The sequence below is a fragment of the Drosophila persimilis genome, unplaced genomic scaffold (genome assembly GCF_003286085.1).
Source record: "Drosophila persimilis strain 14011-0111.01,24,50 unplaced genomic scaffold, DperRS2 tig00000000-arrow-pilon, whole genome shotgun sequence".
Classification (NCBI taxonomy): domain Eukaryota; kingdom Metazoa; phylum Arthropoda; class Insecta; order Diptera; family Drosophilidae; genus Drosophila; species Drosophila persimilis.
In genome coordinates, this window is record NW_020825288.1 from 20,430,619 (window position 1) to 20,452,514 (window position 21,896).

At 47.3% G+C, this 21,896-nt stretch overlaps 2 protein-coding genes across 2 annotated transcripts; both read right to left on the reverse strand.

The window, feature by feature from the left end:
• Nucleotides 1-11: 11 nt before the first annotated feature.
• On the reverse strand, nt 12-12,043 carry LOC6591895. The gene is made up of 4 exons (XM_002016877.2): nt 11,066-12,043; nt 9,017-9,600; nt 4,105-4,515; nt 12-4,042 (listed from the first exon to the last, which is right to left on the reverse strand). The coding sequence occupies exons 1-4, from the start codon at nt 11,139-11,141 to the stop codon at nt 863-865; spliced, it is 4,251 nt and encodes a 1,416-aa protein (XP_002016913.2). The 5' UTR covers nt 11,142-12,043; the 3' UTR covers nt 12-862.
• A 4,196-nt stretch (nt 12,044-16,239) lies between these two features.
• On the reverse strand, nt 16,240-21,378 carry LOC6591896 (protein bride of sevenless). Its single transcript, XM_026995429.1, has 6 exons — nt 21,360-21,378; nt 19,558-19,714; nt 18,852-19,346; nt 18,346-18,795; nt 16,716-18,169; nt 16,240-16,653 (listed from the first exon to the last, which is right to left on the reverse strand). Exons 2-6 carry the CDS (start codon nt 19,598-19,600, stop codon nt 16,396-16,398), a joined length of 2,700 nt encoding a protein of 899 aa, XP_026851230.1. The 5' UTR covers nt 19,601-19,714; nt 21,360-21,378; the 3' UTR covers nt 16,240-16,395.
• Nucleotides 21,379-21,896: the final 518 nt, after the last annotated feature.

Here is a 21,896-nt window from a genome sequence, read left to right on the forward strand (position 1 = left end):
ACATTTTTGAGTTATTTTTCAAATAACAGCACTTAAGAAGACAAAAAATTTTAATTTAGGCATAAGCTTATATTACATTTGTGTTTATTGGCCGTTTTGGGAAGTGTGTGTTGGTTTTTATTACTTCTAATCAAAGAAACTCAACAGAGTGTATGAAAAATACATTGAAAATATTATTGGAATAGAGTGGTAGAGTGATATCTGGTAGGCGTTGCAGATTTACGAGTATGAGTTAGAGTATTTTGTTCTTCTTTTGATTTGATTTCTTTTGCATTGATTATATGAAAAGGGTTTCTTTTTTTTTAAATGCAGGTATTGATATTTGTTAGTTATGGGGTTCTATAATCCTTGTATCGGTTAGATGGGTACATTACATTCTTTCTTTCGAGTTTATATCCTGTATACGTATATAGCGTTCTGTATAGGTATGTCAAGTTTCGAATGGACGTTTGATGATCGGAAATAATATCGTGCTAAAAGTGCTCGAGAACTGAGTCCGAAGATAGCGCAAACTGATGCTCGTTGTAAATAGATTATAGATGTTGTAAGATCCCTATATGAATCTATATGTATATAGTATTTTTTCTGTTTATTTTGCGTTGTTTCGTACTCGATTTTTGGCTTACAGCTAAGTGGGTTTTGGTTTTCTTTTGAAATTTGATTTCAATGCAGTGCTACCCTGCCGTTCTTGAGCAGGCTTGGCAACTCTGAAAAGGGCGAGCTGCCTTCCGATAAATTAGTGCTAGCTTTTCGTGGGGTTTCCCCTCTTCAAATTTGTTTACTAGAGTAAGAGACTAAATTTAACAATTCCTTTGGGGGCATCAGAGACTCAATTGGGGTTTGTTTTTTTTTGAGGAGAAGTTTAAATGGTCCACACCTGAACCTTTTCGGCCACCACGCACCAGCTGGCCCGTTCGTAGTAGGAGCTCACGATGTGCAGACTGGCCACATGGTGGTTGATCAGCGCGTCCAGCTCGCCCTCGCGGAACACGTGATAGTAGCGATGGTGCGTGCTCGACCCGCCCTGTGAGGGGCTGTCCAGCGAGTTTGTGGAGCTGTTTGAGTGCTCCATCGAGTCGGTGGAATTACGCTGCTGGAACGGTGCCTGCTGCTGTTGCTGTGTTGCCGAAGGGTTTGCGCACACTGGCGAGGGGGTGCTGGGCGTGCTCTGCTTCATGGCCGCCATGTTGCGGCGCCGTTGTCCGTAGTCGTGCATTGAGGCGCCTATACCCTCGCCCAGCTGGTCCCCGCCACGAGCCTCGAGCGCCTCGGCATCTTCGTCCTCCTCCTCTTCCGGAATGACGTCGTCCTCGTCATCGCGCACATCGCTGTCGCCATCGTCCTGGAGGAGGTACGCTGTCTCTGGGTTGAGCTGGTAGTGGCGATTCCGTTTGTAGTTGAACTTGGAGATCTTGCAGTGCTCGTAGATGCCCAGCGAATAGCTGGACTCATTCTCCTCCTCCTCTTCCTCTTCGCCATCTTCCTCTTGGATGGTGAAGCTGCGGGTCTGTGACGAGAGCGAGGAGGTGGAGGAGGAAATGGGTGACTGCTGCAGGCTGGGCTGCGTCGAAAGATTGACCAGCATCAAGCGACGCTCTCGGAGCTCATCCCTGAAAGCACTCAGTTCGCCATTCGAGCGCTTCTTGGCGCCGCCCAAGTACTCGGAGAGATCTCCGATCCCATCCAGGGACCGGCACTCGGCCCGATTGCTCTTGTCCTCCAGCTCCCGCTGCAGCTGGGCCGTCAACTGCTCGGCGAACTCGGCGCAATCCTGCGTCTGGCCCGACTCCCGCTTCTCCGGCAGCAGCGTAGCACTGTCCGCATTGAGAATGATGTCGTCGTTGGCATTGGGCACAGCATTATTGATCTGCAGCTCTCCCTTGTGGTACTGCTCCTGTTGCCGACTGATTAACTGGGCCAGGCTGGGCTCACGCTCTCCCTCGTCCTGGGAGGCGGATGTGGAGGCATCTCCCCCATCGCCGCCACTGCCAGTTGCGATCTTTGCCGAGCGAGGGGCACTGATGACGCTGTCAATTGAGTCCGGCGAGGAGGGCTCACTGGAGTCGCTGTCCAGGTCATCAGTGGCCGGATTGAAGAGCTCCAGAGAGAGCAACCTGCTAGCCAGCGAATGGGCAGAGGCAGATGTGGACACACCCGATCCAGAGGCTCGCCTCACAATCGGAAAATTCTGGCGTTGCAGTTGCAGGGATTGTTGCTTCCGGAACTTGGGTATCGGCGGCAGGTCCCTGATTGTCTGACGCGTGATTTTGTGGACCGTGTGGGTCGGCAGCTGAGGCTTGGGCTGCGGCTGCGGCTGAGGCTGTACCTGCTGCTCCTTCTGCTGCTCCTTCTGCTGCTCCTTCTGCTGCTCCTTCTGCTGCTTGATGTGGGCCTCGTCGAAGCTGAAGCGTGCCGGCTTCGTGGGAGGCGTCAGTATGGCCATGGCCGCCGACACAGCGGCTGTGGACTGTGGAGGCGACGTCACTGCTCCCTGTATGGCGGCCGGGGAGTGCGCCGGAGTCGGAGGGCAGGGCATAATCAGCGGAGATGTTGGCACAGAGTGAGTGGGCGGCAGTCGGAAGTTGGGATGGGTGGTACCTTGTGGGTGAGCAGCTCCAGTTGTCCCCCCACTCACGACTTTTCCGTTGCTGGAGGAGGAATTGCTCGAGCTGGAATTGGAGTTCTGGTGCTGCTGCTGGTAGTTCAGCTGCTGCTGGTGCTGCTCCGGCTTCGGTATGAAGATGACCGAGGCGAAGCTGTCTTCGGACTCGATGCTCGTATCCGACTGGAGGCTGCTGTCCTTGGAGGAATCCGAGCCGGATTCGCGGGAGTGTCGTCTGGCCTTGGCCTGCTCACTGTCCGCACAGGCGAAGCACTCCTGCTGGTACTGGCTGCAGTGGCAGATGTTCCCCAGGCTGCAGTCCACGCTGCTGCAGTACGTCACAGGACCGGCTGCGGGTCCGGGTGCAGGAGATGTGGCCGTGTTCGACAGAATCAGGTGCGACAGGTGGTGCTGTAGATGGTGGTGATGATGATGATGGTGGTGCTGATGCCCTGTCCCTGCCGGCACTGTGGCCTGCTTGTTATTGTTGTTTGTGGCAGTCTTATCCGCCGGAGCTGGGGTCTGGACCGGATTCGAGGGCGTCTGGGGCGCACTCTTGATGTTCTGGATCAGCTTGTTGATGCCTGTCTTGGTCACCCGCTCCAGGCTGCCCGTAGAGCTCTTGATCTTGGTGGTGAATCCCTCGCGGATCACCTGCAGCCGCTTGGAGAACATGGCCGAGCGACAGAGGAAGGCCTCGTTCAGGGAGGTCTGCTTCTGGATGCGCTTTCGCACCCGTTCCTTCTCCCGCAGCCGGTTGCAGGCCATCAGCTCCTCATTGAGGGAGCTCTGCTTGCGCAGACCGGCGGCACTGCCTCCAGGTCCCACTCCCGCTGGCGTTCCTTTAGTTGCTGTCGGGGGAGAGGCCACCGACGAGGCGTGCTGGTGGAAGTTGGAGGCATAGCAGCCGCTTCGCGTGTACAGGCTACTGCTGACTCCCCCGTTGGAGCTGTTGTAGCTGCTCATCATTTGTAACGCCTCTGAGGTAGGGGGCGTAGATGGGTCGGACGGAGCATCTTCCTCGCAGAGCGACTGCTTCTGCTTGATGAGCTTGGGCCGGCGACTGAGCGTGTTGCCCGCACTGGCGGTGGCAGTCGGAGAGTGCCGGCCATTGATCTGTTGTCCCTCGGGAGCGTTGAGCAGGAGAGCGGCCGCACTGGCCTTTGTCTCACCCGGAATTAGGGGACCCCCGAGGCTGGGCACACTCGAGCGGGAGCGGACAATCTGCCGGGGCGGCGGCTGCAGAATGCTGCCCAAGCTGCGGGACTTGAGGCCGGCGGACAGAGGTGGATCCGGCGGAAAGTCTTCAAAGTCCTCCAAGCGACGCAGTTCGATGGGCAGATCCTTGGCATCCTCATAGTCCAGGCTACTGTCGTTTTTGGTGTCCTTGGAAGACCACGAGTCCATGAACCAGGCATGACGACGTCCACGGGCCAGTTTCTGCAGCAACAAATGAAAGGTTGATTCCTTTTCTAGATTGTCTTATGGGGTCGTAATCGTACCTGAATGGCTCGTCGAACGAAACTGTAGCAGGACTCCCCGGGCGAAGATGAACTGAGACTGGAACTGTCGCCATCTCCTGCCGAGCGGCTGGAGTTCGTCGAGTCCTCCGTGTAGGCGTGATAGGGCGGCTGACAGTTGTCATCGTCCTCTTCATCAGAATACGAATAATTGCGATTCTTGGGTGGCTGCCACGGTATGAGCACATCCTGCGACTCAAAGCGACGATGACGCTGCTCCAGCGCCCACACAGTTATGACCACACGGCCGCCAATTCTCAGTATCCTGGCCAGCTCCCTGAGGGCCTGGACGCGTCTCTCGGTCGTAGCAAAGTGGTGCACCACGGCCAGGGAGAGCACGGCATCGAAGCTATCATCGCGGAACGGCAACTCCAGATTGTCGCACAGAGCCACCTGCGCAACGAAAGCAAAGCAAAAAATATGAGAATGAAGGAATGAATCCAGTAGGGAATTTGAACTCCTAGCCAACCCCAGGACGGGGCATCATGCCAATTAGGTTACGCAAATGCCTTCGTAGGAAACTCTTTGAAACCGGAACAGTCACATTCATAGCCTCCTCCTCTGGGGTCCTTCTCGCAAAAGTATTCAATTTAAAATTGTGCTGCAGCTGCAAGAAGCACGACCAGGGTATAGAGGAACAGATAAGACAGTGTTTCCGAGGAGGAGTAATGCAATTTTAAGCTCTGCCGCTGGACAAGCAATTGCTTTGGGGAGTGTTGACAAAGGGTTCGTTTGCGACTAAGGCCATTTGCATATCAAAGCGGTTCAATATCATTGTATAATCCCTATTCGCTTTACAGTGCGCGCTCGACAGAGAGAACTGTCTTGAACATACACACAAACATACACTTAAAATATGAACTACAGAAAAACATTGTTACTCAAGGTCTCAGGGTCTTATCGCCCAAGGAAATTTATAAATTTATTGCCGGATCCTCCTTGTAAAAAAGGTACAAAACTGTGTCATATGTGAATTCCTTTTCCGAGAGTGGACTGTAATCCCTAAACCTTGTCTACAGAATTTTACAATTAGTAACTTTTTGGGGCCCAATGTGGGGCGGAAGAACAAACCGAGTCAATACCTTTTTCAGGATTGCAAATTGGCAGTTGGTTTTTGTCAATTTGTTATTCTTTGTGTGCATAAGGAAACCTTAAAAACTGACCAAACATGACAAGGCCCCACCGCACCTGACCTGACTCAACACTGAAATAATATATAATGCTTTTGCCTCCCTTGATTCATGTTTACATCGATGCACGCCATTTATATTCATTTGCATGTCACGGCCAGACCTCGATAGCACCGTGATGGTGTGAATTACCCTGGCAGAAAAAGAGGAAATGCCCAGCGAAAGGTATTTATTTGCGAACAGATGAAAAATTGGCGAACGTGTCAAATTGTAAATCGATTTAGCTGGCTCCATCAAGCAAATACATTTTTGCATTGGCAAAAACTATTGATTGACGAAACTAATTTATGTTGTCTAACAGATTGATAAATGAAATATGCGAAAAACGCATACGTCCATCCGTTTGGATGCTGTGGTTGTGTTGTGTCTGTGCTTCTCTCACTGATAAAATAGCAATTTATTTGCTTCAATCTATGGCTCTAGGATTATCACGAATAAGAGTTCTGGTATATTCTCTCTCTCGCTCACTGTGTATTTGTCTGCAAAATGAAAAAGCCTTGACCCAACTTTCTGTGAGTTTTCTACCTGTTCTGGGGCTGTGCCCTGTGCCTGACTGTGAGTATGAACCTGCGAGAGTCTTCAGCAAATATCAATTAACAAAAGTGTTTCCAAGGCCTGAGATGTCGATAGAAGCATAGAAATTACGACAATAGGCGAAGCTGAAGAAATGGTTCCCCCAGCTGAACGTTGGCTCCCATAAAACCGATTTGAATTGCATTTTCACTGCAAATATTTAACCTTTGCTGCAGAAAATGCTTCCTCAAAACAGCAGGACCTCATGTATTTTAGGTGAGCAAGGATTTGAGTTATATGTATGATGTCCGCCCCATGGACATCGCTCATTCTGCATTGCAATACGTAACCATTCATCTACTACAGCCCCCTAAGCCTTTCTGCATTCTACATTCTATAGAAGCCGTTCTCTGCCTCCACCGCTTCTCGTTCCAATGTCCAAGATGGGATGAATGCGTTCGCTAGCATTTTTATTTTGCCCTCTCCTTTTTCTCTGCCGTTTTTGCTAGCCAGCGATGCGCTTTACAAATCATATTTATAGCAGGCAGTCGCCATTTTGTACACACACAGGCATACATGCAGGCGAGTGCTTTGTGGGTGTGTAATGTCACACGGGTCGGCCATCGCATTACGCTTTTGAAATTTATGGTGACAAGGTTTTCTCCTGGCGGAGAGTGTCGCGCCAGGTGAGAGTGAACCATGTTACGCATACGCTGCGTTGCACGCTAATGAAGCCAAAGCCGCTCAAAGCTCCAAGCTAGAACATACAGACAGATACAGACAGGAGGGGCGAGGAGAACGGGGGGCAGCAGAACTCTGGGCTAAAAGAAAATACTTATATTTTATGCACTTCCTCTTTGGCCTCCTCGACTTGCGGCTTATTTAAATGGCGCTTAAGCCAAGAACGGCCCCTTGAGCCGTCTCTTCTTTTCTCCGTTTGCTCCTTTCGCCTGCTGAAAATTGCAGGTTTCACCTGGCCCAAAAAAGTGTGCCACAAACTACCAGCCCTTTCGTGTGGCCCTTTCGTTATCCTCTTGCAAGAAATCTGGCTGCGCTTTCGCTTTCCGCTCTTATTGAGTTTTACTTTTTTATGTTTTGCGGCTGGGCCTGCCCCTTTTATGCGCCATTTTGGGCGGGGCTAAAATTTATGAGCCTCGAGCACAGCACAGGATCTCCCGCTGTGTGCCACCATGTGTGATTGTTGCTGCTTTCTGGCTTATTGGCTTACAAAATTATTGAAAACCAGGCCATGCACGAGTTGCTGAAATCAAAGTTCCTGCCAGTAAAGTGCAACTTCCAGTCTCCGGCCAAAGTTAAATTGGTTTTGCATAAAGTTTACGTTTCGCAGAAAGAACTTTCATCTGCTTGCATGTCACGTCTGCATTGGGGTGCCTTTGCATTCGAGTTTATTTTAAACACATTAGGTAAATGGCAACAAAGCCAGTCAGAATCCCTGCAATTGAATGTGATTGCACTCGCTGTTTTGTGCATAGACAGTGCCTGTTTGCACTGCCAGCAAAAGGGATTAGAAACGCATGCAAATAATTGGCTAAATGTCAAGGACTCGCAATCGACCTCCATACCAATCGGGAGGCAATCAGAGCCACGTTGTCAGGGCCTGATAATGTGACAGGTTATTAAATAAATTAGACCATTTATAGTAAATGGTGGGCGAATGGCTGCAGCTGTAGAGCGGGCTCTTCGCAACGGACTCGGACTATCTGCGGCTGCTGTTTCGCCCTCGTCAATCCCACGCACTGCCTCGGCAAAAGCAATTTAAATGCGAAGAATGCGTGTTGTCGATTATGGTGGCATCGCCAGGGTGTGATGGTGCACTTCCCAGGGAATGCATTTCTTAGTAAATGGTATTTTCTTCCCGGGAAATGGCAGCATAAATAACCGAAGTGATGTGGAGCCCGGCGCGCCACTAGTAATAGATTATTGCAAAAAGCGTTGCATACCTCAGGGCGGGCAACTGAATAATGGCCCGCGCAGGAAGGGGGGGTTGTGCTTCTGTGCGGGCGGTGCGGTAACAATTTATAGTTGTTCGCTGTAAAAGGAAATGTTGTGGGCAGCCAGCAGTAACAGCGGGAAAAACAGAAATAAACAGAAACTATGCGGAATGGTTGTGTCATTGTTAAGTGAATATAGAGCTCGGGGGGAAAACTTTCCCTGTGTAATGGTTAATGTTCATTGCGACCTCGCAGAGGGTATTACATACTGGGCAGAAGTTTTAAGCGGAAAAGGGACTCTATAAATATACATATATATACTAAGCATTAGAGTCGCCCTTTTTAGATTTTTATTTAGAGAATATGATATTTGGAGAATAGAACCCACCATCAATTGCTTTTTATACACGAAGGTAGGTTGCTCTGTAGGTTTTCATTTCATTCCTTTCGAGTTTTTTCTACTACGATCAACAGGCTAGTCTACTGACTTCGTTTAAATGTCGTCTCTCAATTATCTTTGAAATCATCCTTTGAGTTTTCTGTGCCAATAATTTATACCTTTTACTCTTATTGCGAGAGCGATGTGTACATTTATTGCGACTTAAAATTGCAATTAAAACATTTTCCCAATAGCAAATGGGAATATCTTATATTGCCAATATCGATTTATGTCCCATTCAAAGTTGGTCAATTGGAAACTTGCAAATTGCATCTGCAGCAACTCGGGCTTCGAGCTGGCTTGAATGCTGCGCAGCAATTATGCAACGTTTGTGCCTGCAATGGAACTGCAGTTTATTATATCCCAGTAGCACACTCGCCCCGCCTTTGACTGCTCTCCAACGACTCGCTTTACGGCGCCCTTGTGGACCATTGCAATTACAGAGCATTAAAAACTCCCAATGCAACAGCAGCCGGGCATGTGGAAATAATTCCCAATGATAAGCATAATTTATGCGTGCTGCTAATGGCCAACTCAAGTGGAGCAGCAGAATTTGAATCAAGTGAATGTTTTATGGCTGTGGAAGAAGCCCTCTCCCTGCCTCCCAGTCTTCCTGTGTGTGTGTGTGTGGCTTGTTAATGGAAAATGGGTCAAAAGCATGGCTAGGACCTGCGCCAAGAGAGTGCCATGAATAACACGACCACGACTACAAGCTCTCAAATACAATTAGCACCGTGTACCTGCAGGGCACAACACACACACACACACTCGTGACTCCAGACCCCAGAACCAGTACTCACCTCTCCGCCCTTCTCGTGGGCCACTTTGCTCAGACGGTAACACCGCTCCACGCCAATTGTGCAAATTGCCGGATTGCACTGTGTGAGGTAGCGTCCGCTGCCACAGCCCACGTCGCACACCACGGAGCCCGGTTCCAGGTTGCTCAGAAAGTGCGCCATACGTGGCCGCACTGGGCCCGTGGGCTCCTCGCAGTGCTCGTACACATCGTGGACGTAGGCACGCTCCAGAGCTGCCGAACGACCGCTGGCATCGTTACTTATGGTTGCACCTGAAGATGGTGATGTTGCTGTTGCTTGTGTCAAACTCTTTGTCGCTTCAACTGTCAGAGTGGAAGGTGTGCCAGCTGCAGGTCCTGGACCTGCTCCTCCTGCTCCTGCTGTTTCGATTGTTGTAGAGGCTGTTGGTGATATAACTGTGGGCGCCAAATCCCCCGTTTGGGTTATGCTCGATGCCGCATTGGTTGCTGTGGCTGTTGTCAATTGTTTGGTCATTGTTGCTGTTGTTGCTGCTGTTGTTGTTGCTGCTGCTGCTTCTGATGTTGATGTGTAGCACTCTTCAAGTGTTGTTGACAGGGAAACTTCATCTGCAGACGGAAAATGGAGAAAAGAAAAGGGATTTTGCATAAATTTGTACTCCTTTTAACCTTCCACAGATCAGGAAAGAGATACTATAAAAGGAGCATGACATAGCTGTTAATTGCGTGTTTGAATTTTTCAGAATATTCATTAAAATTAGCGTAATTGAATTCCTAGAAATCTAACAACCTATCCTCCTCTGTCGAGTGGGCAACTGCAATGCAATTTATAATCTGCCAAGCAATTTGTATAATTAAGGCGATTGCCTGACTGAATGCATGCCATAAAGTCAATTCAAGACTTTCTTCTTGATGCATGCTGAAACAGGAAAAAAAAGCCAAGAAATAAAGCAAACAATACTCGTATACGTATTGGTTGTTGCTGCTGTTTGCTGCATGACATCAAGTCGTAAAATCGCTAGAACAACGTCAGCAAAACCCACACTGAAGCCCACACACTCACGCCCGTGCATGGCCATGCAGTGGCCGATGGAAAATGAAGTTGCATACCGGAAATGTGGAAACTGTTCTGAGCTCCCATCGGTGTTGACATTTTATAACTGAGTTTCCGGTGGAAGTTTTCGCCTCAGTTTGAATGGAAATTTTAACGCCGTTGGCTCTTTGGCATCGGGCCACTGTCGGACCTAATAAATTGCATTAAAAAGCCGTTGCACAGAGGGAAATTACCCGGCGGGGGCAGCCCTAGTGGGCGGAAAAGTGTGTGCCAAACGACATTAGTAGCGCAGTGGAATGCAATTATAATTGAAATCTGATTAAAAGCAGTTGTAGTGGCAACAATGACACAGCATTCACAGCATAGCCAGGGCGGAAAAAGTGGGAGTTACCGTGGAAGTGGGACTAGGAGCTGGAGTCTGTGAGTAGGTCATTTCCAAAGGGTGTTAATGGGTTTCCGCCCGTTTTGTGTGTGTGTGGGTGTGGCTGGGACTTGGTGTTTGTCTCAAAGATTGAGAGGGTGTTAATATGCCCTACAAATGAGTTATAAATATGAGTACTTTATGACTTTTTCATGGCTTTTTAAAAAGGGCAGAGAGAAAAGAGAAGCCAAGAAAAGAGGGAACGAAGAACTGACCTAAACTCAAAGAGTATATAAACATAATTGCTGGATGAATGAAGTAACAAAAGGAATAATATACGCATGTATGAAAAGAAACTAACCATAGTCCATAGTACAAGAGCGCAACTATTACTTGATACTACTAAAAGATCAAAATTATTCTCTTTCAGCAGAATAGCGAAAACTTTATTCTATTCTATTCTAGTCTATATTACCTTCTTTCCATGATTCTTTAATGCCCTGCTTCCTCCAGATAAGAGCCTACCCATTCTATACATATTGTTAAATAATGAACAGCCATTACCCTCATCGGCCTTGTTGATTTGACCTATCCAACAAAATATTTCCCCTCAAAACAGGAAAACACACATACGCCGCGTGGTCCAAGCGGATGCTCACCTTTTGTTGGGCCGTTGCTGCGCTGATAACTCGCATTCAACAAAGCCGTCGACGACACCAGTTCCGACGATAACATGCGACAACAGACCAGATTGCCTATATAGGCTGATGATAAAGATGATGAGGATATAACGACGACGACGACGACGACAACGACGGTAATGAGGACGACGACGACGACGACGACGCGGACGTAGAGGATGACGGGAACAACAACGTCGCAGTCAGAAAATCAATGTGCATGCATAATTTAAAGTCGGTTGCGGCACTTGGACCCTTGACTTCGACTTCCACTTCGACGATGACTACCACTTATCCTTCAGGTTCGACAAGTTAGCGTTGGCGTTGGCGTTGGCGTAGCGCTGTGCGAGTGTGTATTTTTAGAATTTCGAAGCGGGGCACGTTTTATACGATAATTTGCTCAATTTATTTTTGAAATCTATCATTATAGCAACTACACGATGTAATTGCTATTGTTGTTGTCTGTTCTGTTGCTGGTGGCTGCTATTGCAAAGGACACGGGCATGGACACGGACGCGGACGCTCGCTTGTCTTGCCTTGTCTTGCCTTGCCTGCTTCGAGTTTGAGCCCACAAAATAGGATACACAAAATGATTTTCCACACTGCTCCGTTGTTTCTTTGCTTTGGCTCTGGCTCTGGCTCTGGATGTGGCTCCTGTCAATGCCTCTGGCATATGACGTTTCCTTTGTATGTGTGTCCGTGTGTGTGCGTGAGTGGTTGTTTGATTTTCTGCTTCTTATAGGCACTTTTCACTTGCACTTTTCTTCTCTTACTACTCCCACTGCGTTATCAACTTTCTCTCCAATTACTTTTCCATTATCCGATTCGATTCGATTCGATTTGATTTCTAGGAGTATGTTTAATTTCTAGGACACTGGCACTTGGCGCTTCAATTACATATACACGAATGGCTGTGTCTGAGTCAGTGTTCGTGTGCGTGTGTCTGTGTGCGTGCGAGGTCCTGTCTCAGTGTGTTTTTTGTTGTTTTTCTCGTGTCGGACAGCCGCTGCCGTGTCTGTGCTCTAGGAGTCAACGTCGCGTACTAACGCGAAAAGCCCATTGGACTCCAATCTGTTTGTTCAAGGATGTTGGTTGTGTATTCCATTCGCGAAAGCTTTCCACAACTTGACGAAAGCTTGCCGGAGCATGGGCAGGCCAGCACAGCACGTACAGCTGTTGAAAGAGAGGGAAAGTGATGTGGGTGAGAGAGTGTATCAGAGTGAGAGCGCAGTAACTGGAGCGGGAAAATTCGACAGTCTTTAAAAGTGGATTTTTGGATTTAAAAAATAGGATCAGAAGGGCTATTCGAAATATGCAAGTTTCTGTTAAAATTATGAAATGTTCTTTTATCTTAGTTCAATATACAGTGGATATTGGCTATATGCAATGAGTTCCTGAGTTCCTGAATACGCCATAGAGCTAAAATAACTTTGATTAGATTTTAAAAAGTTCCTGAGTAGTGTATGATATATCAGATAAGTGATTGATTAAATATAAAAATGCAGTTTCTTTGGATATAATTACATTATACTTGTAACTCTTTATTCATTGATTACCCTGCGTATGCGCAATATATAAACATTTCGCCAAAGATACCATAGAGATTTATTTGCCAGACAATCCTGTACCTCTATTTCTACATATTCTTCAAGTCTTTGTTGGAGGGGTCTTTAATCGCTTTCTATTAATAGCCAATCCTTGGCAATTAAATGGAAAAATTACAAAAAGAAATAAAAGCTCGAAACTCTTTTCTTTTGTTCGAGTGACGCGAGTTAGCCTGTCAAATTTCATGAATGAACCCTCAAGCGCATCTCAAGAAAAAGTCGAAAAAAACCGCAAAGAAAAGCCCTATGCACAGAAATAGGAGCTTCGTCAAGTTGGCCCACGAAATTGGGTTCTAAAATAGCCAGAGCCAGTCATGAAATAGGCGAAAAATAGCTCCACGAGTTGCCAAATGGCGCAAACTCTACCCGGAGCTCGTTGCTCTCTTTCTCGCCCGGTCTATGGCCCATTGGGTGTCTCTTTTTGTGGCATAGGCCAGACCGCGTCACGCTGCTCGTCGCCTGATTACTTTTGATGAATGAAAAGCTTTCTGTTTTGGCTCGCCGCTATCTGCGTGGCGTGTAGAGTGAGTAAAATGTGAGGAACAATTTCTTCCCTGCCCCCAGCCACAAAGCCTTTCGCTGTAGTTGTAAAACAGAGAAAGCCACTGACGTCCTGGCCCCATGCATAGTAAAAGCTTGCTTACAGTGTGTGTGCGCTCGTAGCTGTATCTGTGTCCGTGCCTGTGTGTGTCGGAGTGGAGTGGGTGGGATCCCGAGCGTCACATGTCTTTTTTGGGCGGCATGACTAATATAAGCAAATGCCTAGCGCGTCGCAGGATCTGCCGTACATTTGGCGACATGCCAGTGCAGATACGCATTCTTGGCTAAATGTGTCTGTAACTGGTAATGGCTGCTTTTTACCGGCAGATACGGCCAAGGGGTTTGCTGATGTCGTCACTGAACCGATAGAATCATACAGCGTAGAGTGTGAGTGTTTTCATTGTTCATTTTATTGCTTCGAGCTTGTATTTTTTGGTAGAAACGAGGGGGAACGTTGTGAGTTGCTGCGGCGACCGCAACTCTACATTTATACCCGATACTTAGTCAGTATGGCTCTCCTCCACCAGACGGCGCTAACATTGCACGACACGACAAAGAGTGCGTGCGAGAGAGACAGAAAATCAGTCTGAGCGTGGCTATAATAAAAATCCGATCCGATCCAGATTCGGAAATCTGATAGATATAGTAAGCGGTTTGGGCGAAAGTTTTGAAATATACATACATTTAATAGTGACATAGTGTCATATTACAGAAGTTTGGATACAAAATGTCGTTGCTCTAGCTCTTATAGTGTTTGAGCACTAGGCGCTCATAGGGACGGACTGACGGACAAACGATTCCTTCTGGACGTTACACACATCCATTTTCACCACAAATCTAATATACCCCTATACTCATTTTGAGTATCGGGTATAAAAAGAGACTAGAGAAACAAAGGCAAACGTTGCGTATGACAGATTGAACTTTGGCCTCATGCTTGGAACCCACCTCCACCTGCTTCAACGATTCAACATTTGCAAGATGTTGCTGTTTGTTCACTGTGGGCGGTAAACGTCATAGCTTTTGACGTGGTTGTGTCGCAGCTCGTCTAAATTTGACTCGAATTGGAAAAAAATAGAGAAACTTTTCGGCATTCTCGAAATCTCAAACAACCCCGAAGCGTCTCGAAAACAACAATGGATGCTGCTGAAATCTCTTGTAGTTGATTCATTGTTTATCTTGTTTTTGGAGTTATTTATTCTAATAATTTAAAGGTGTATTTTAAAAATTCAGTGCAGATTTATATTGTTAGAATTAATAATCATAAATAAATAAAATATTTGTTGCTGGTCTTAAAATTTCTTTACAAATTTCTGGAACATGTGTATGTACAAATATATGCATTTGAATGTGGTATGTGTGTGTTTGGTTTCGGCACACGCCTGGCATCTACCGAATGTGCCATCATTAGTTTTGTCATAGTCATAAATCATGCGCCCTCCTTGAGCAGCAACCGTAGCCGGCAGCACGCCAAGGATGGCTGGATGGCCGGATGGCAGAATGGCCGGATAGCAGGGAAACATACACGATATGGCTGCATTGCTAATAAAGTCACGTAGCAGAGCTTTTGACAGTCAAGTGTCACATGCTCCGGCTACAATCCTTGGGGTATGGCCATTATTATACGCTGCTTAACATGTCCAATTATAGAAGAACTTCTTGGAATCAAACCAAGGAACTCCGTAAGATTATCCCATTTAAATCTGTTTCCTTCAAAATAAATTTAATTGCGAGAACTGTACACAAAATTGGGCTGAAAATTATGCCAAAACATACGCAAGGACAAAACGCGTCGGACATACAAATAAACGCGAATATTGTGAACGGAAAATTTCCTTTTGTTTAGTTATCTGCGCGCTGAAATCGTGCTGAGCCCCAAACAGAGCGCTGGAGAGGTATAATGGGCAGGCAGGCTGGGAGAGAGGCGTGCAAATCCTTGTCCTTGGCTGGCTAAGACATTTCCTTTCTGTGTATTTCTCTGTCAGTAAATGAAGTGCAAATTATGCCAACGGCCAGGCCAGGCCAGGCCAGTGCACGGAAAAGCGCAGAAAACAAAGGCGCTGAGCAAGCGCCTACACACTTGCGCCGAAAAGTATGCAATACATTTTGTGTAAACATGGAAACGGAAATGGGTAAATGCGAAGAGGAAGCCTGTGGCTATGAGGACGATGGGGGCTTGGGTGGGATTACATGGCAAAGCATAACTTTATTGAGGTTGGCCTGGATCACACCTCCCTTATGCCCTTCTCCTGCCGTACCGAATGGCTTGCGCGTGGCATTGTCAGCAAAATCGGCGCCATTTTAAATGGTCGCGTGTGGTCCGTAGTTTGTGGCAACCTCGGATTGGAGCATGCCCCTTATGGTGGGAAAGCCGCATGGCTCCACATCTTGTTGCGCCTTTGTCCATGTACCACGGTCAATGTTCGAGGTCTGGCCAATGCCAGCCTGACGTCAGCGGCCTCCAAAACCCGACTCCACTCCATCCAGCACAAACTCCACAGCGACCCAAGGCCAAACAAATGGGCGTCCAATGTCGCGTGACGCACAAGGATATTGAGTCCTTCGATTGTTGTTGCTGCCGTTTTTCTAGCTTAGATGAATTTCTTTTGGCTGGCAAGTCTTACGAGCATTGTTTGCCTTGTCACGTGTTTGCTCAGCCAATTAGAGTTATGGTGAGACAAAAAAACGGCAAAATGGCAGAGCTTTCGAAGGAAAGCTTTCACTTAGTGTGGGTATGAACCTTGATAGAGAACTTTCTGGTGGATGACAGTAGCGGCACGGTTAAATGGGGATAATGGGCCCATTTGAGGGCTAATTTATATTTATTTATTCCAATCGTTTTCACCTGTGATTTCTTTGGTGATTTAGAGGGTTGTAGAGATATGGCAAATGGTTGGTAAAGCATTATTACGATGAGACTAAAATTACACATAAATATGATATGTTTTCGGCATAAATGGAGTCTCGCTTGCCCATTGACCATATTCTGGTTTAACATATAAAATCGGATTGGTTTTCACTTATTTTATTTATTATTTTCTTGTAGTATCTTGGTTCGTCAATGATTAAAGTTAAAAGATTGTTAACAAACTGAATTCCCGTTCTCGGAGCTTTGACTAGAAGGCCCACATGAAGCAATACAACATCACTCGGAGTACAGCGGAGCTAGAATCGTGTGATCTTGTTGCTTTCGGGCGATGGAGGCAGCGAGGAGAGCGATGAACGCGAAGGACTATGCTGCGGTCGAGGTGGAGGACGTTGGGGATTGATGTTGGCATTGGCCTGGCGGAGATTGGCGAAGAACTGCTGTCGTCGTGGCCCACCGCCACGCAAGGGTAACGTTGGGATCTCGCTGGGCGACTGATGGTTCATCTCCTCCTGCGAACAGTGACGCATGGCGGGATTCACGCACTCATAGACGCTCTAGAATAAATTAAAATAAAGAGTATTTATACAATTAAATAGATATTTCTATTGACACACACCTGCTCTGAGGAATACTGATTGTTTTGGGCAAATGCCAGCGAGGTGAGCGATGGCAGGGCCTGGGCAATGTCCGAGCGTTCTATACCGCGCACAATTAGAAAAGAGCGCGGTATCAGAATGCCCACAAGTACGGCCCAGCCCGAGGCCTGCAGTCCCAGCGGAATGGCAGCATCCCTCCACTCGTCGCCGAACAGGGAGAGGACAATCCAAGCGACCCAAATGACCAAGATGAGAATAGCCCCGATGACAATGAGTATGCCCTCGCGATAGTTGCGCTGCGAGCGATATATGAAGGGGATCAGGGCTGCCACGCAGCAGAGCAGCACAAAGTCGTAGGACAACAAGCCCCACAGCCAGTGGCCATAGTAGAGATTCTCGCAAGACACCGCCTCCGAGGCCACATGCATCACGACCAGCAGCTGTACAGACATCCCCACCTGGACGAACACGCTGAAGGCACAAATCACGGCTTGTATATAACCGTTGACGTGGGACAGGAAGCCACCTTCAGACCCAGTGGAGGCCAGCATCAAAGCCCTGCAAAGAAGCAGCGAGAACACAAAGCAGTATACCAGAGACATGATGAACACCCGAACCGCACACAGCGTGTTGAGGGTCTGAGCATCCTCGAAGGTTACGTGGGAGTTACGCTGCTCACCCACATACTCAATGGAGAAGGGGACAAACGAGCAGAAGACCAGGATCAGCGAGAGCAGCAGGAGGATCGAGGTCACTGGATTGCCTTCGAAGACATCGCCCACCGAAATGCGCACCACAATGAACACCAAAATGGCCAGCGTGGCTATCAGGCCCAAGATGGCGGCCGTCAGTCCCGTTGCCACCCAAGTGTCCACTTTGAGGCGCCAAAACATGACCGACTCGCCGTCGAAGAGGAACGGATAGCGCCGGTTGTCACCAGCACTGTACTGACAATTGAACACCTGACCGAACTTCGTCTTCAGCTCCAGGCTAGTGCTGTTGTCCCGGTTGTAGTGGTAGTAGGTGGTCACGTTGCTCACTAAGTTTTGCGAGGCGATCTCCCGAAGCTCCGTGCGGGACTCCCCGGTGATCTTGTCGAGGGTCTGCACCTTCTTCTGGTACATCTGGAAATTCATGGATGTGGTGAGCTTGCGCATAAGCAGCAGCGACAGAATCTCCGCAGTCTCATGCGCCTGACGGTACTCGGACGTGCGCCAGTCTTCGATGAAGTTGAGGAAATTAAAGCAGCTCTCCAGCACATACATTTCCCCATCCCGTTTGCAGTGCTTGGCCAGCGAGCCGCGCAACCAGTGCATCAGATCCACCAAAGGATCGGCAAAGCTGAGAACTCTCGAGGGCAGCACACTCTTCCCGATCAGCACCTCGTCCAGGGTGGTTGGCGTGGGGTCCAGTTCGCTGGTGGTGCCCAGGTCTATTTCGTTTTCCATCAGAATGAAGGCTTTGTTGGGAAGATCTGTTGAGAAGAAAAGGGATGAGAGATTTTTAAATTTAATTAGCTCATTTTCGTCTCTAGAGACTAGAGACTAGACTTTACGTCTTTCAAATTTAATTAATATCAGCTGGTACAGGGTATCAAACAGTCGTTATTTCGACTATAGAAATCTCCAAGGCATTTTTCTTTGTATTCACCTGCCAAGAACTCATCATCCGTGCGGTCGGTGGGCACCGCAAAGAGGGTTCCATTCTCCTTAAAATGGCTCGCCATCTTGTTGCCAAACAAAATGTAGACATTGTCGTCGCTCTTGAAGTGCATTAGGCACATGTGCTCCTGACGGGCGGCCTCCATGAATTCATTGTACATCTCCAGATTCTCGGTTGCAATCTCAACGGATGCTATTTTCTCGCCCCAGGGCATCTGATGCAACAAATGTGCCACCTTGGGGAAGAGGTAGGCGCGAGTTGCTGATATGGGCCAGATATTGTACTCGAGGTCCTTGATAACTGACTCGAGCTGCTTGTACAGTTCAAAGTCCATGAAGATGCCCATGGAGTACTGAGTGCACTGCTGCAGATATTGAACCTCCTGCAGGAGAATGCTCTCGGCCAGACTGTCGTTATCAATATTGATGGCACGAAGTCCTAAGGATAAGGAGGGTATTTTACAAGTTATTTCACAATCTGTATGGATGGTTCACCTATTTCAAAATCTGCATTTATGAGATTCGCTTGGTTCACTCGGTTGACTACAAAGAGGGCCGAGATGGGATCCTTGGTTAAGACACTGAGCATCACATCGCCCTCTATAATCTGGACGAATTCATCTTGACTTCGGATGAGGGTTCCCTCGTCCGGACTGTTGATTGTCAACTGCAGTCCATTGAGACATATCTCTGGCACTAAGCTGGCTGTTGTGCCACTGCTACTCCCACTGCTGCTGCTCTCCTCCGTTGTGGATGAGATAAGTGGGGCCAGCAGGCCCTCACCCGGACTGGAGGAGGCTCCGTCATCGGTTGTGGGCGCTTCCGTGGTGGTGGTTGCCTTGGATGTGCTGCTGCTTGGCTTCGGCTGCGGTGACGTTGGTTGTGGCTTGGTGATTCGCAGAGGAGCAGATTTCCTGGTGGGTGATGATGACACCTCCACTCCATGGCAATCGAAGATACAGAGTAGTGTGATTAGGACACAGAAGAAAACTAGATATTGATAATGAAATGTTGTCGTTAAAAGTATGTATTCTACAACGCATTAAATTATTTTATAGTAGACTCGTGGAATGAATGTAATTTCTTTATGTAAATGTATAAGTGGCCTCTTAAGTGGTCGCCATTATCCCCTCCTCTTGCTCCATTGCTCTCCATTTCTTTGAAGCTCTTTTCCATTCTTCTTTCTTTGTGCAGTACTCACCCAATTGTAATGGCCTCCTCGAACCATACTGCCACGGACTCATGACCTTCCTTCTTACAGTAGTATGCTTTTTAATTTCACAAAAAATGCTCGTCGATTTTTTCAGTCTTTGTCTCTTTTAACATTTACGGATAATTATTAGCATTTTATATCCACACTAAAAACACAGAGAGGAAACTTTAAGTTTGGATTTGACAATGAAACACACGAGTGGCAGGCAGGCAGGCAGGCGAGTGCTGGTTGAACACGACTTTGAATCGTTATGCGAACTTTTGCAGAATCCTAATTTTAGCTATTGTCACTTTTCCTTGCCACTTCAACCATTTGCCGCCGCTCTGTGCCGCGTTGCGTTGAGAGTGTTGCACTTTAATCGCATTAAAAATTGTCACACTAACACAGAGACAGAGAGAGAGAGAAGGAGAGTCTTTGGCTTGGCACAGTTTCCTCGCCGCCGCTTTTCCCGACTCTTCGTGATTTTTCCACACTATCAGTGTAAAGTAATGCGGTGGAAAATATTTCTTTTTCTCATATTCTTTCACTTCTGCGGTGCGCCGTGAAAGAAAATCAATAGTATTTCTTTTAGCAAAATTCCTTATTTCACTTTTTCACATCGATTCGCGCACTCTTGTTGCTACTGAACCATCTGACAGTGTGGGCCACATTAATTTCGGTTTGAGCCAAGGCAAAAAACAGCAAATAAAAAGAATAAAAATGTTGGAAACGCCTCAGTGATTTTAGGGTCAATTAAACGTTTCACGTTTTATATTTGTCCACTGAGGTACGCAGCCCCCACAGACACTGCTGTATGTATTTTTTCGTGATCGTTCTGTGGACAATCAATTTGATTTGGGTGCAGTGCATTGCAATTGCTGGACAAAAGAGTACAGAATGAACGCTGCAATTATGTTCTATTGGCTTTTTTTATTCCATTTCTGTTTTTTTTTTCTCCGCTTGAACCCACCCTCGAGGCAGGCAACACGGAACACGGAACACCGATGTGGCAATGTTTTGCACCTGTTTTGGCTGTTTTGTTTTGACTAACTTAACTTAGACCGGGCACTGGCTCGTTGTTATGGTTATTGGCTCGAACCGTCACTCAACATTGAGTGGTTTCCTCGCCGCCACACTGTGCCGTGTTTCATAATTATAAGAACAAATATGTACGGCACCGTGCAACGCAACAACCCCTGATACGAACCGAGCCTGCCTCGAAGCCAGTTCAAATATTGGTCATTGCAATTAGTCGATTCATTGAAGAAAGTTTCGGGTTGCACAAGCGAAGGGTGAAAGGTGGGTGGCCTGTCATAGGTGCTCGTGGAGAAGTAATTATAATTGGAGAGCCTTTGACAGCATTCCCAATATTACCAATCAAAGTTTACGCTTCGAACAAGCAGCTAGAATACCCCTAGAAACGGTCATCCTTGGCTATTAACCAACCACAGAGACAGGCAAACAGACAGACAGTCGGACAGGCAGACAGACAGACAGACCTGAGCTTTGACATTGGCAAAGTGCGGACTACAGTATGGCGCATTTCCGGTTTTCGGGCTTTTGCATAACACTTTTAATTAATGTCAAAAGCAACAGCAGTCGAAAAACTACAAATTGCATTTAGTCACTTTCCTCTCCCCACGGGAATGTTGCGTAAGTTTAATTCACAAAGCTCTGTCCCGGCTGTCAGAAAGTCCACTTTTAATTACTGTTTGGGGGCGAATCGAGGCAATTTTCAGGCACCACTTGCTAGTTTTTTAGTGCAACTTTTGTAATATTCAAAAAATAAATTGCACTCTGAACACACGCACCAATATGTCGCCTCTAGACCACGTTCACGTCCCAACTGTTTTTGGTCAGCAGCAGAGGTGGAAGAACTGGCAGAACTGGCCGAACCGTGGCCGCCGTAAGCCCATAAAAATGCAGCTGCAGGTTAACCAGGGCCGGGCTAAGGGTTAGTGGGGGTAGTTGGGTCTTGCTCTTCACTCCTTCCACTCTTTAATATACGGCGCACAGAGGGAAAAAAACACTACGTGGAATAGCGTTGAATCCAAGTAATACTCGATAGTGAAAAATAAATGTTTCACCCAATATGAATCTGGAATTTCTCGTGCCATCTTAACGTGTTAGAAGAAGTATAGTTATAGACTGGTTCCATACGCTATATGTACACTCCTGATTTTTGTCAGTGCAGTTATTTATGTGTAGTTTTGGTGTCAGCTCGGGTTCAGCCTTATGTTATTTTTGCAGTCAATATAATACAGTTATTAGTGACACCAATGCACATTACTTGACTTCGACTGGGATTGGTGATTGGTGTGGGTCATATAGGTCAGCCAGTGTGCCGG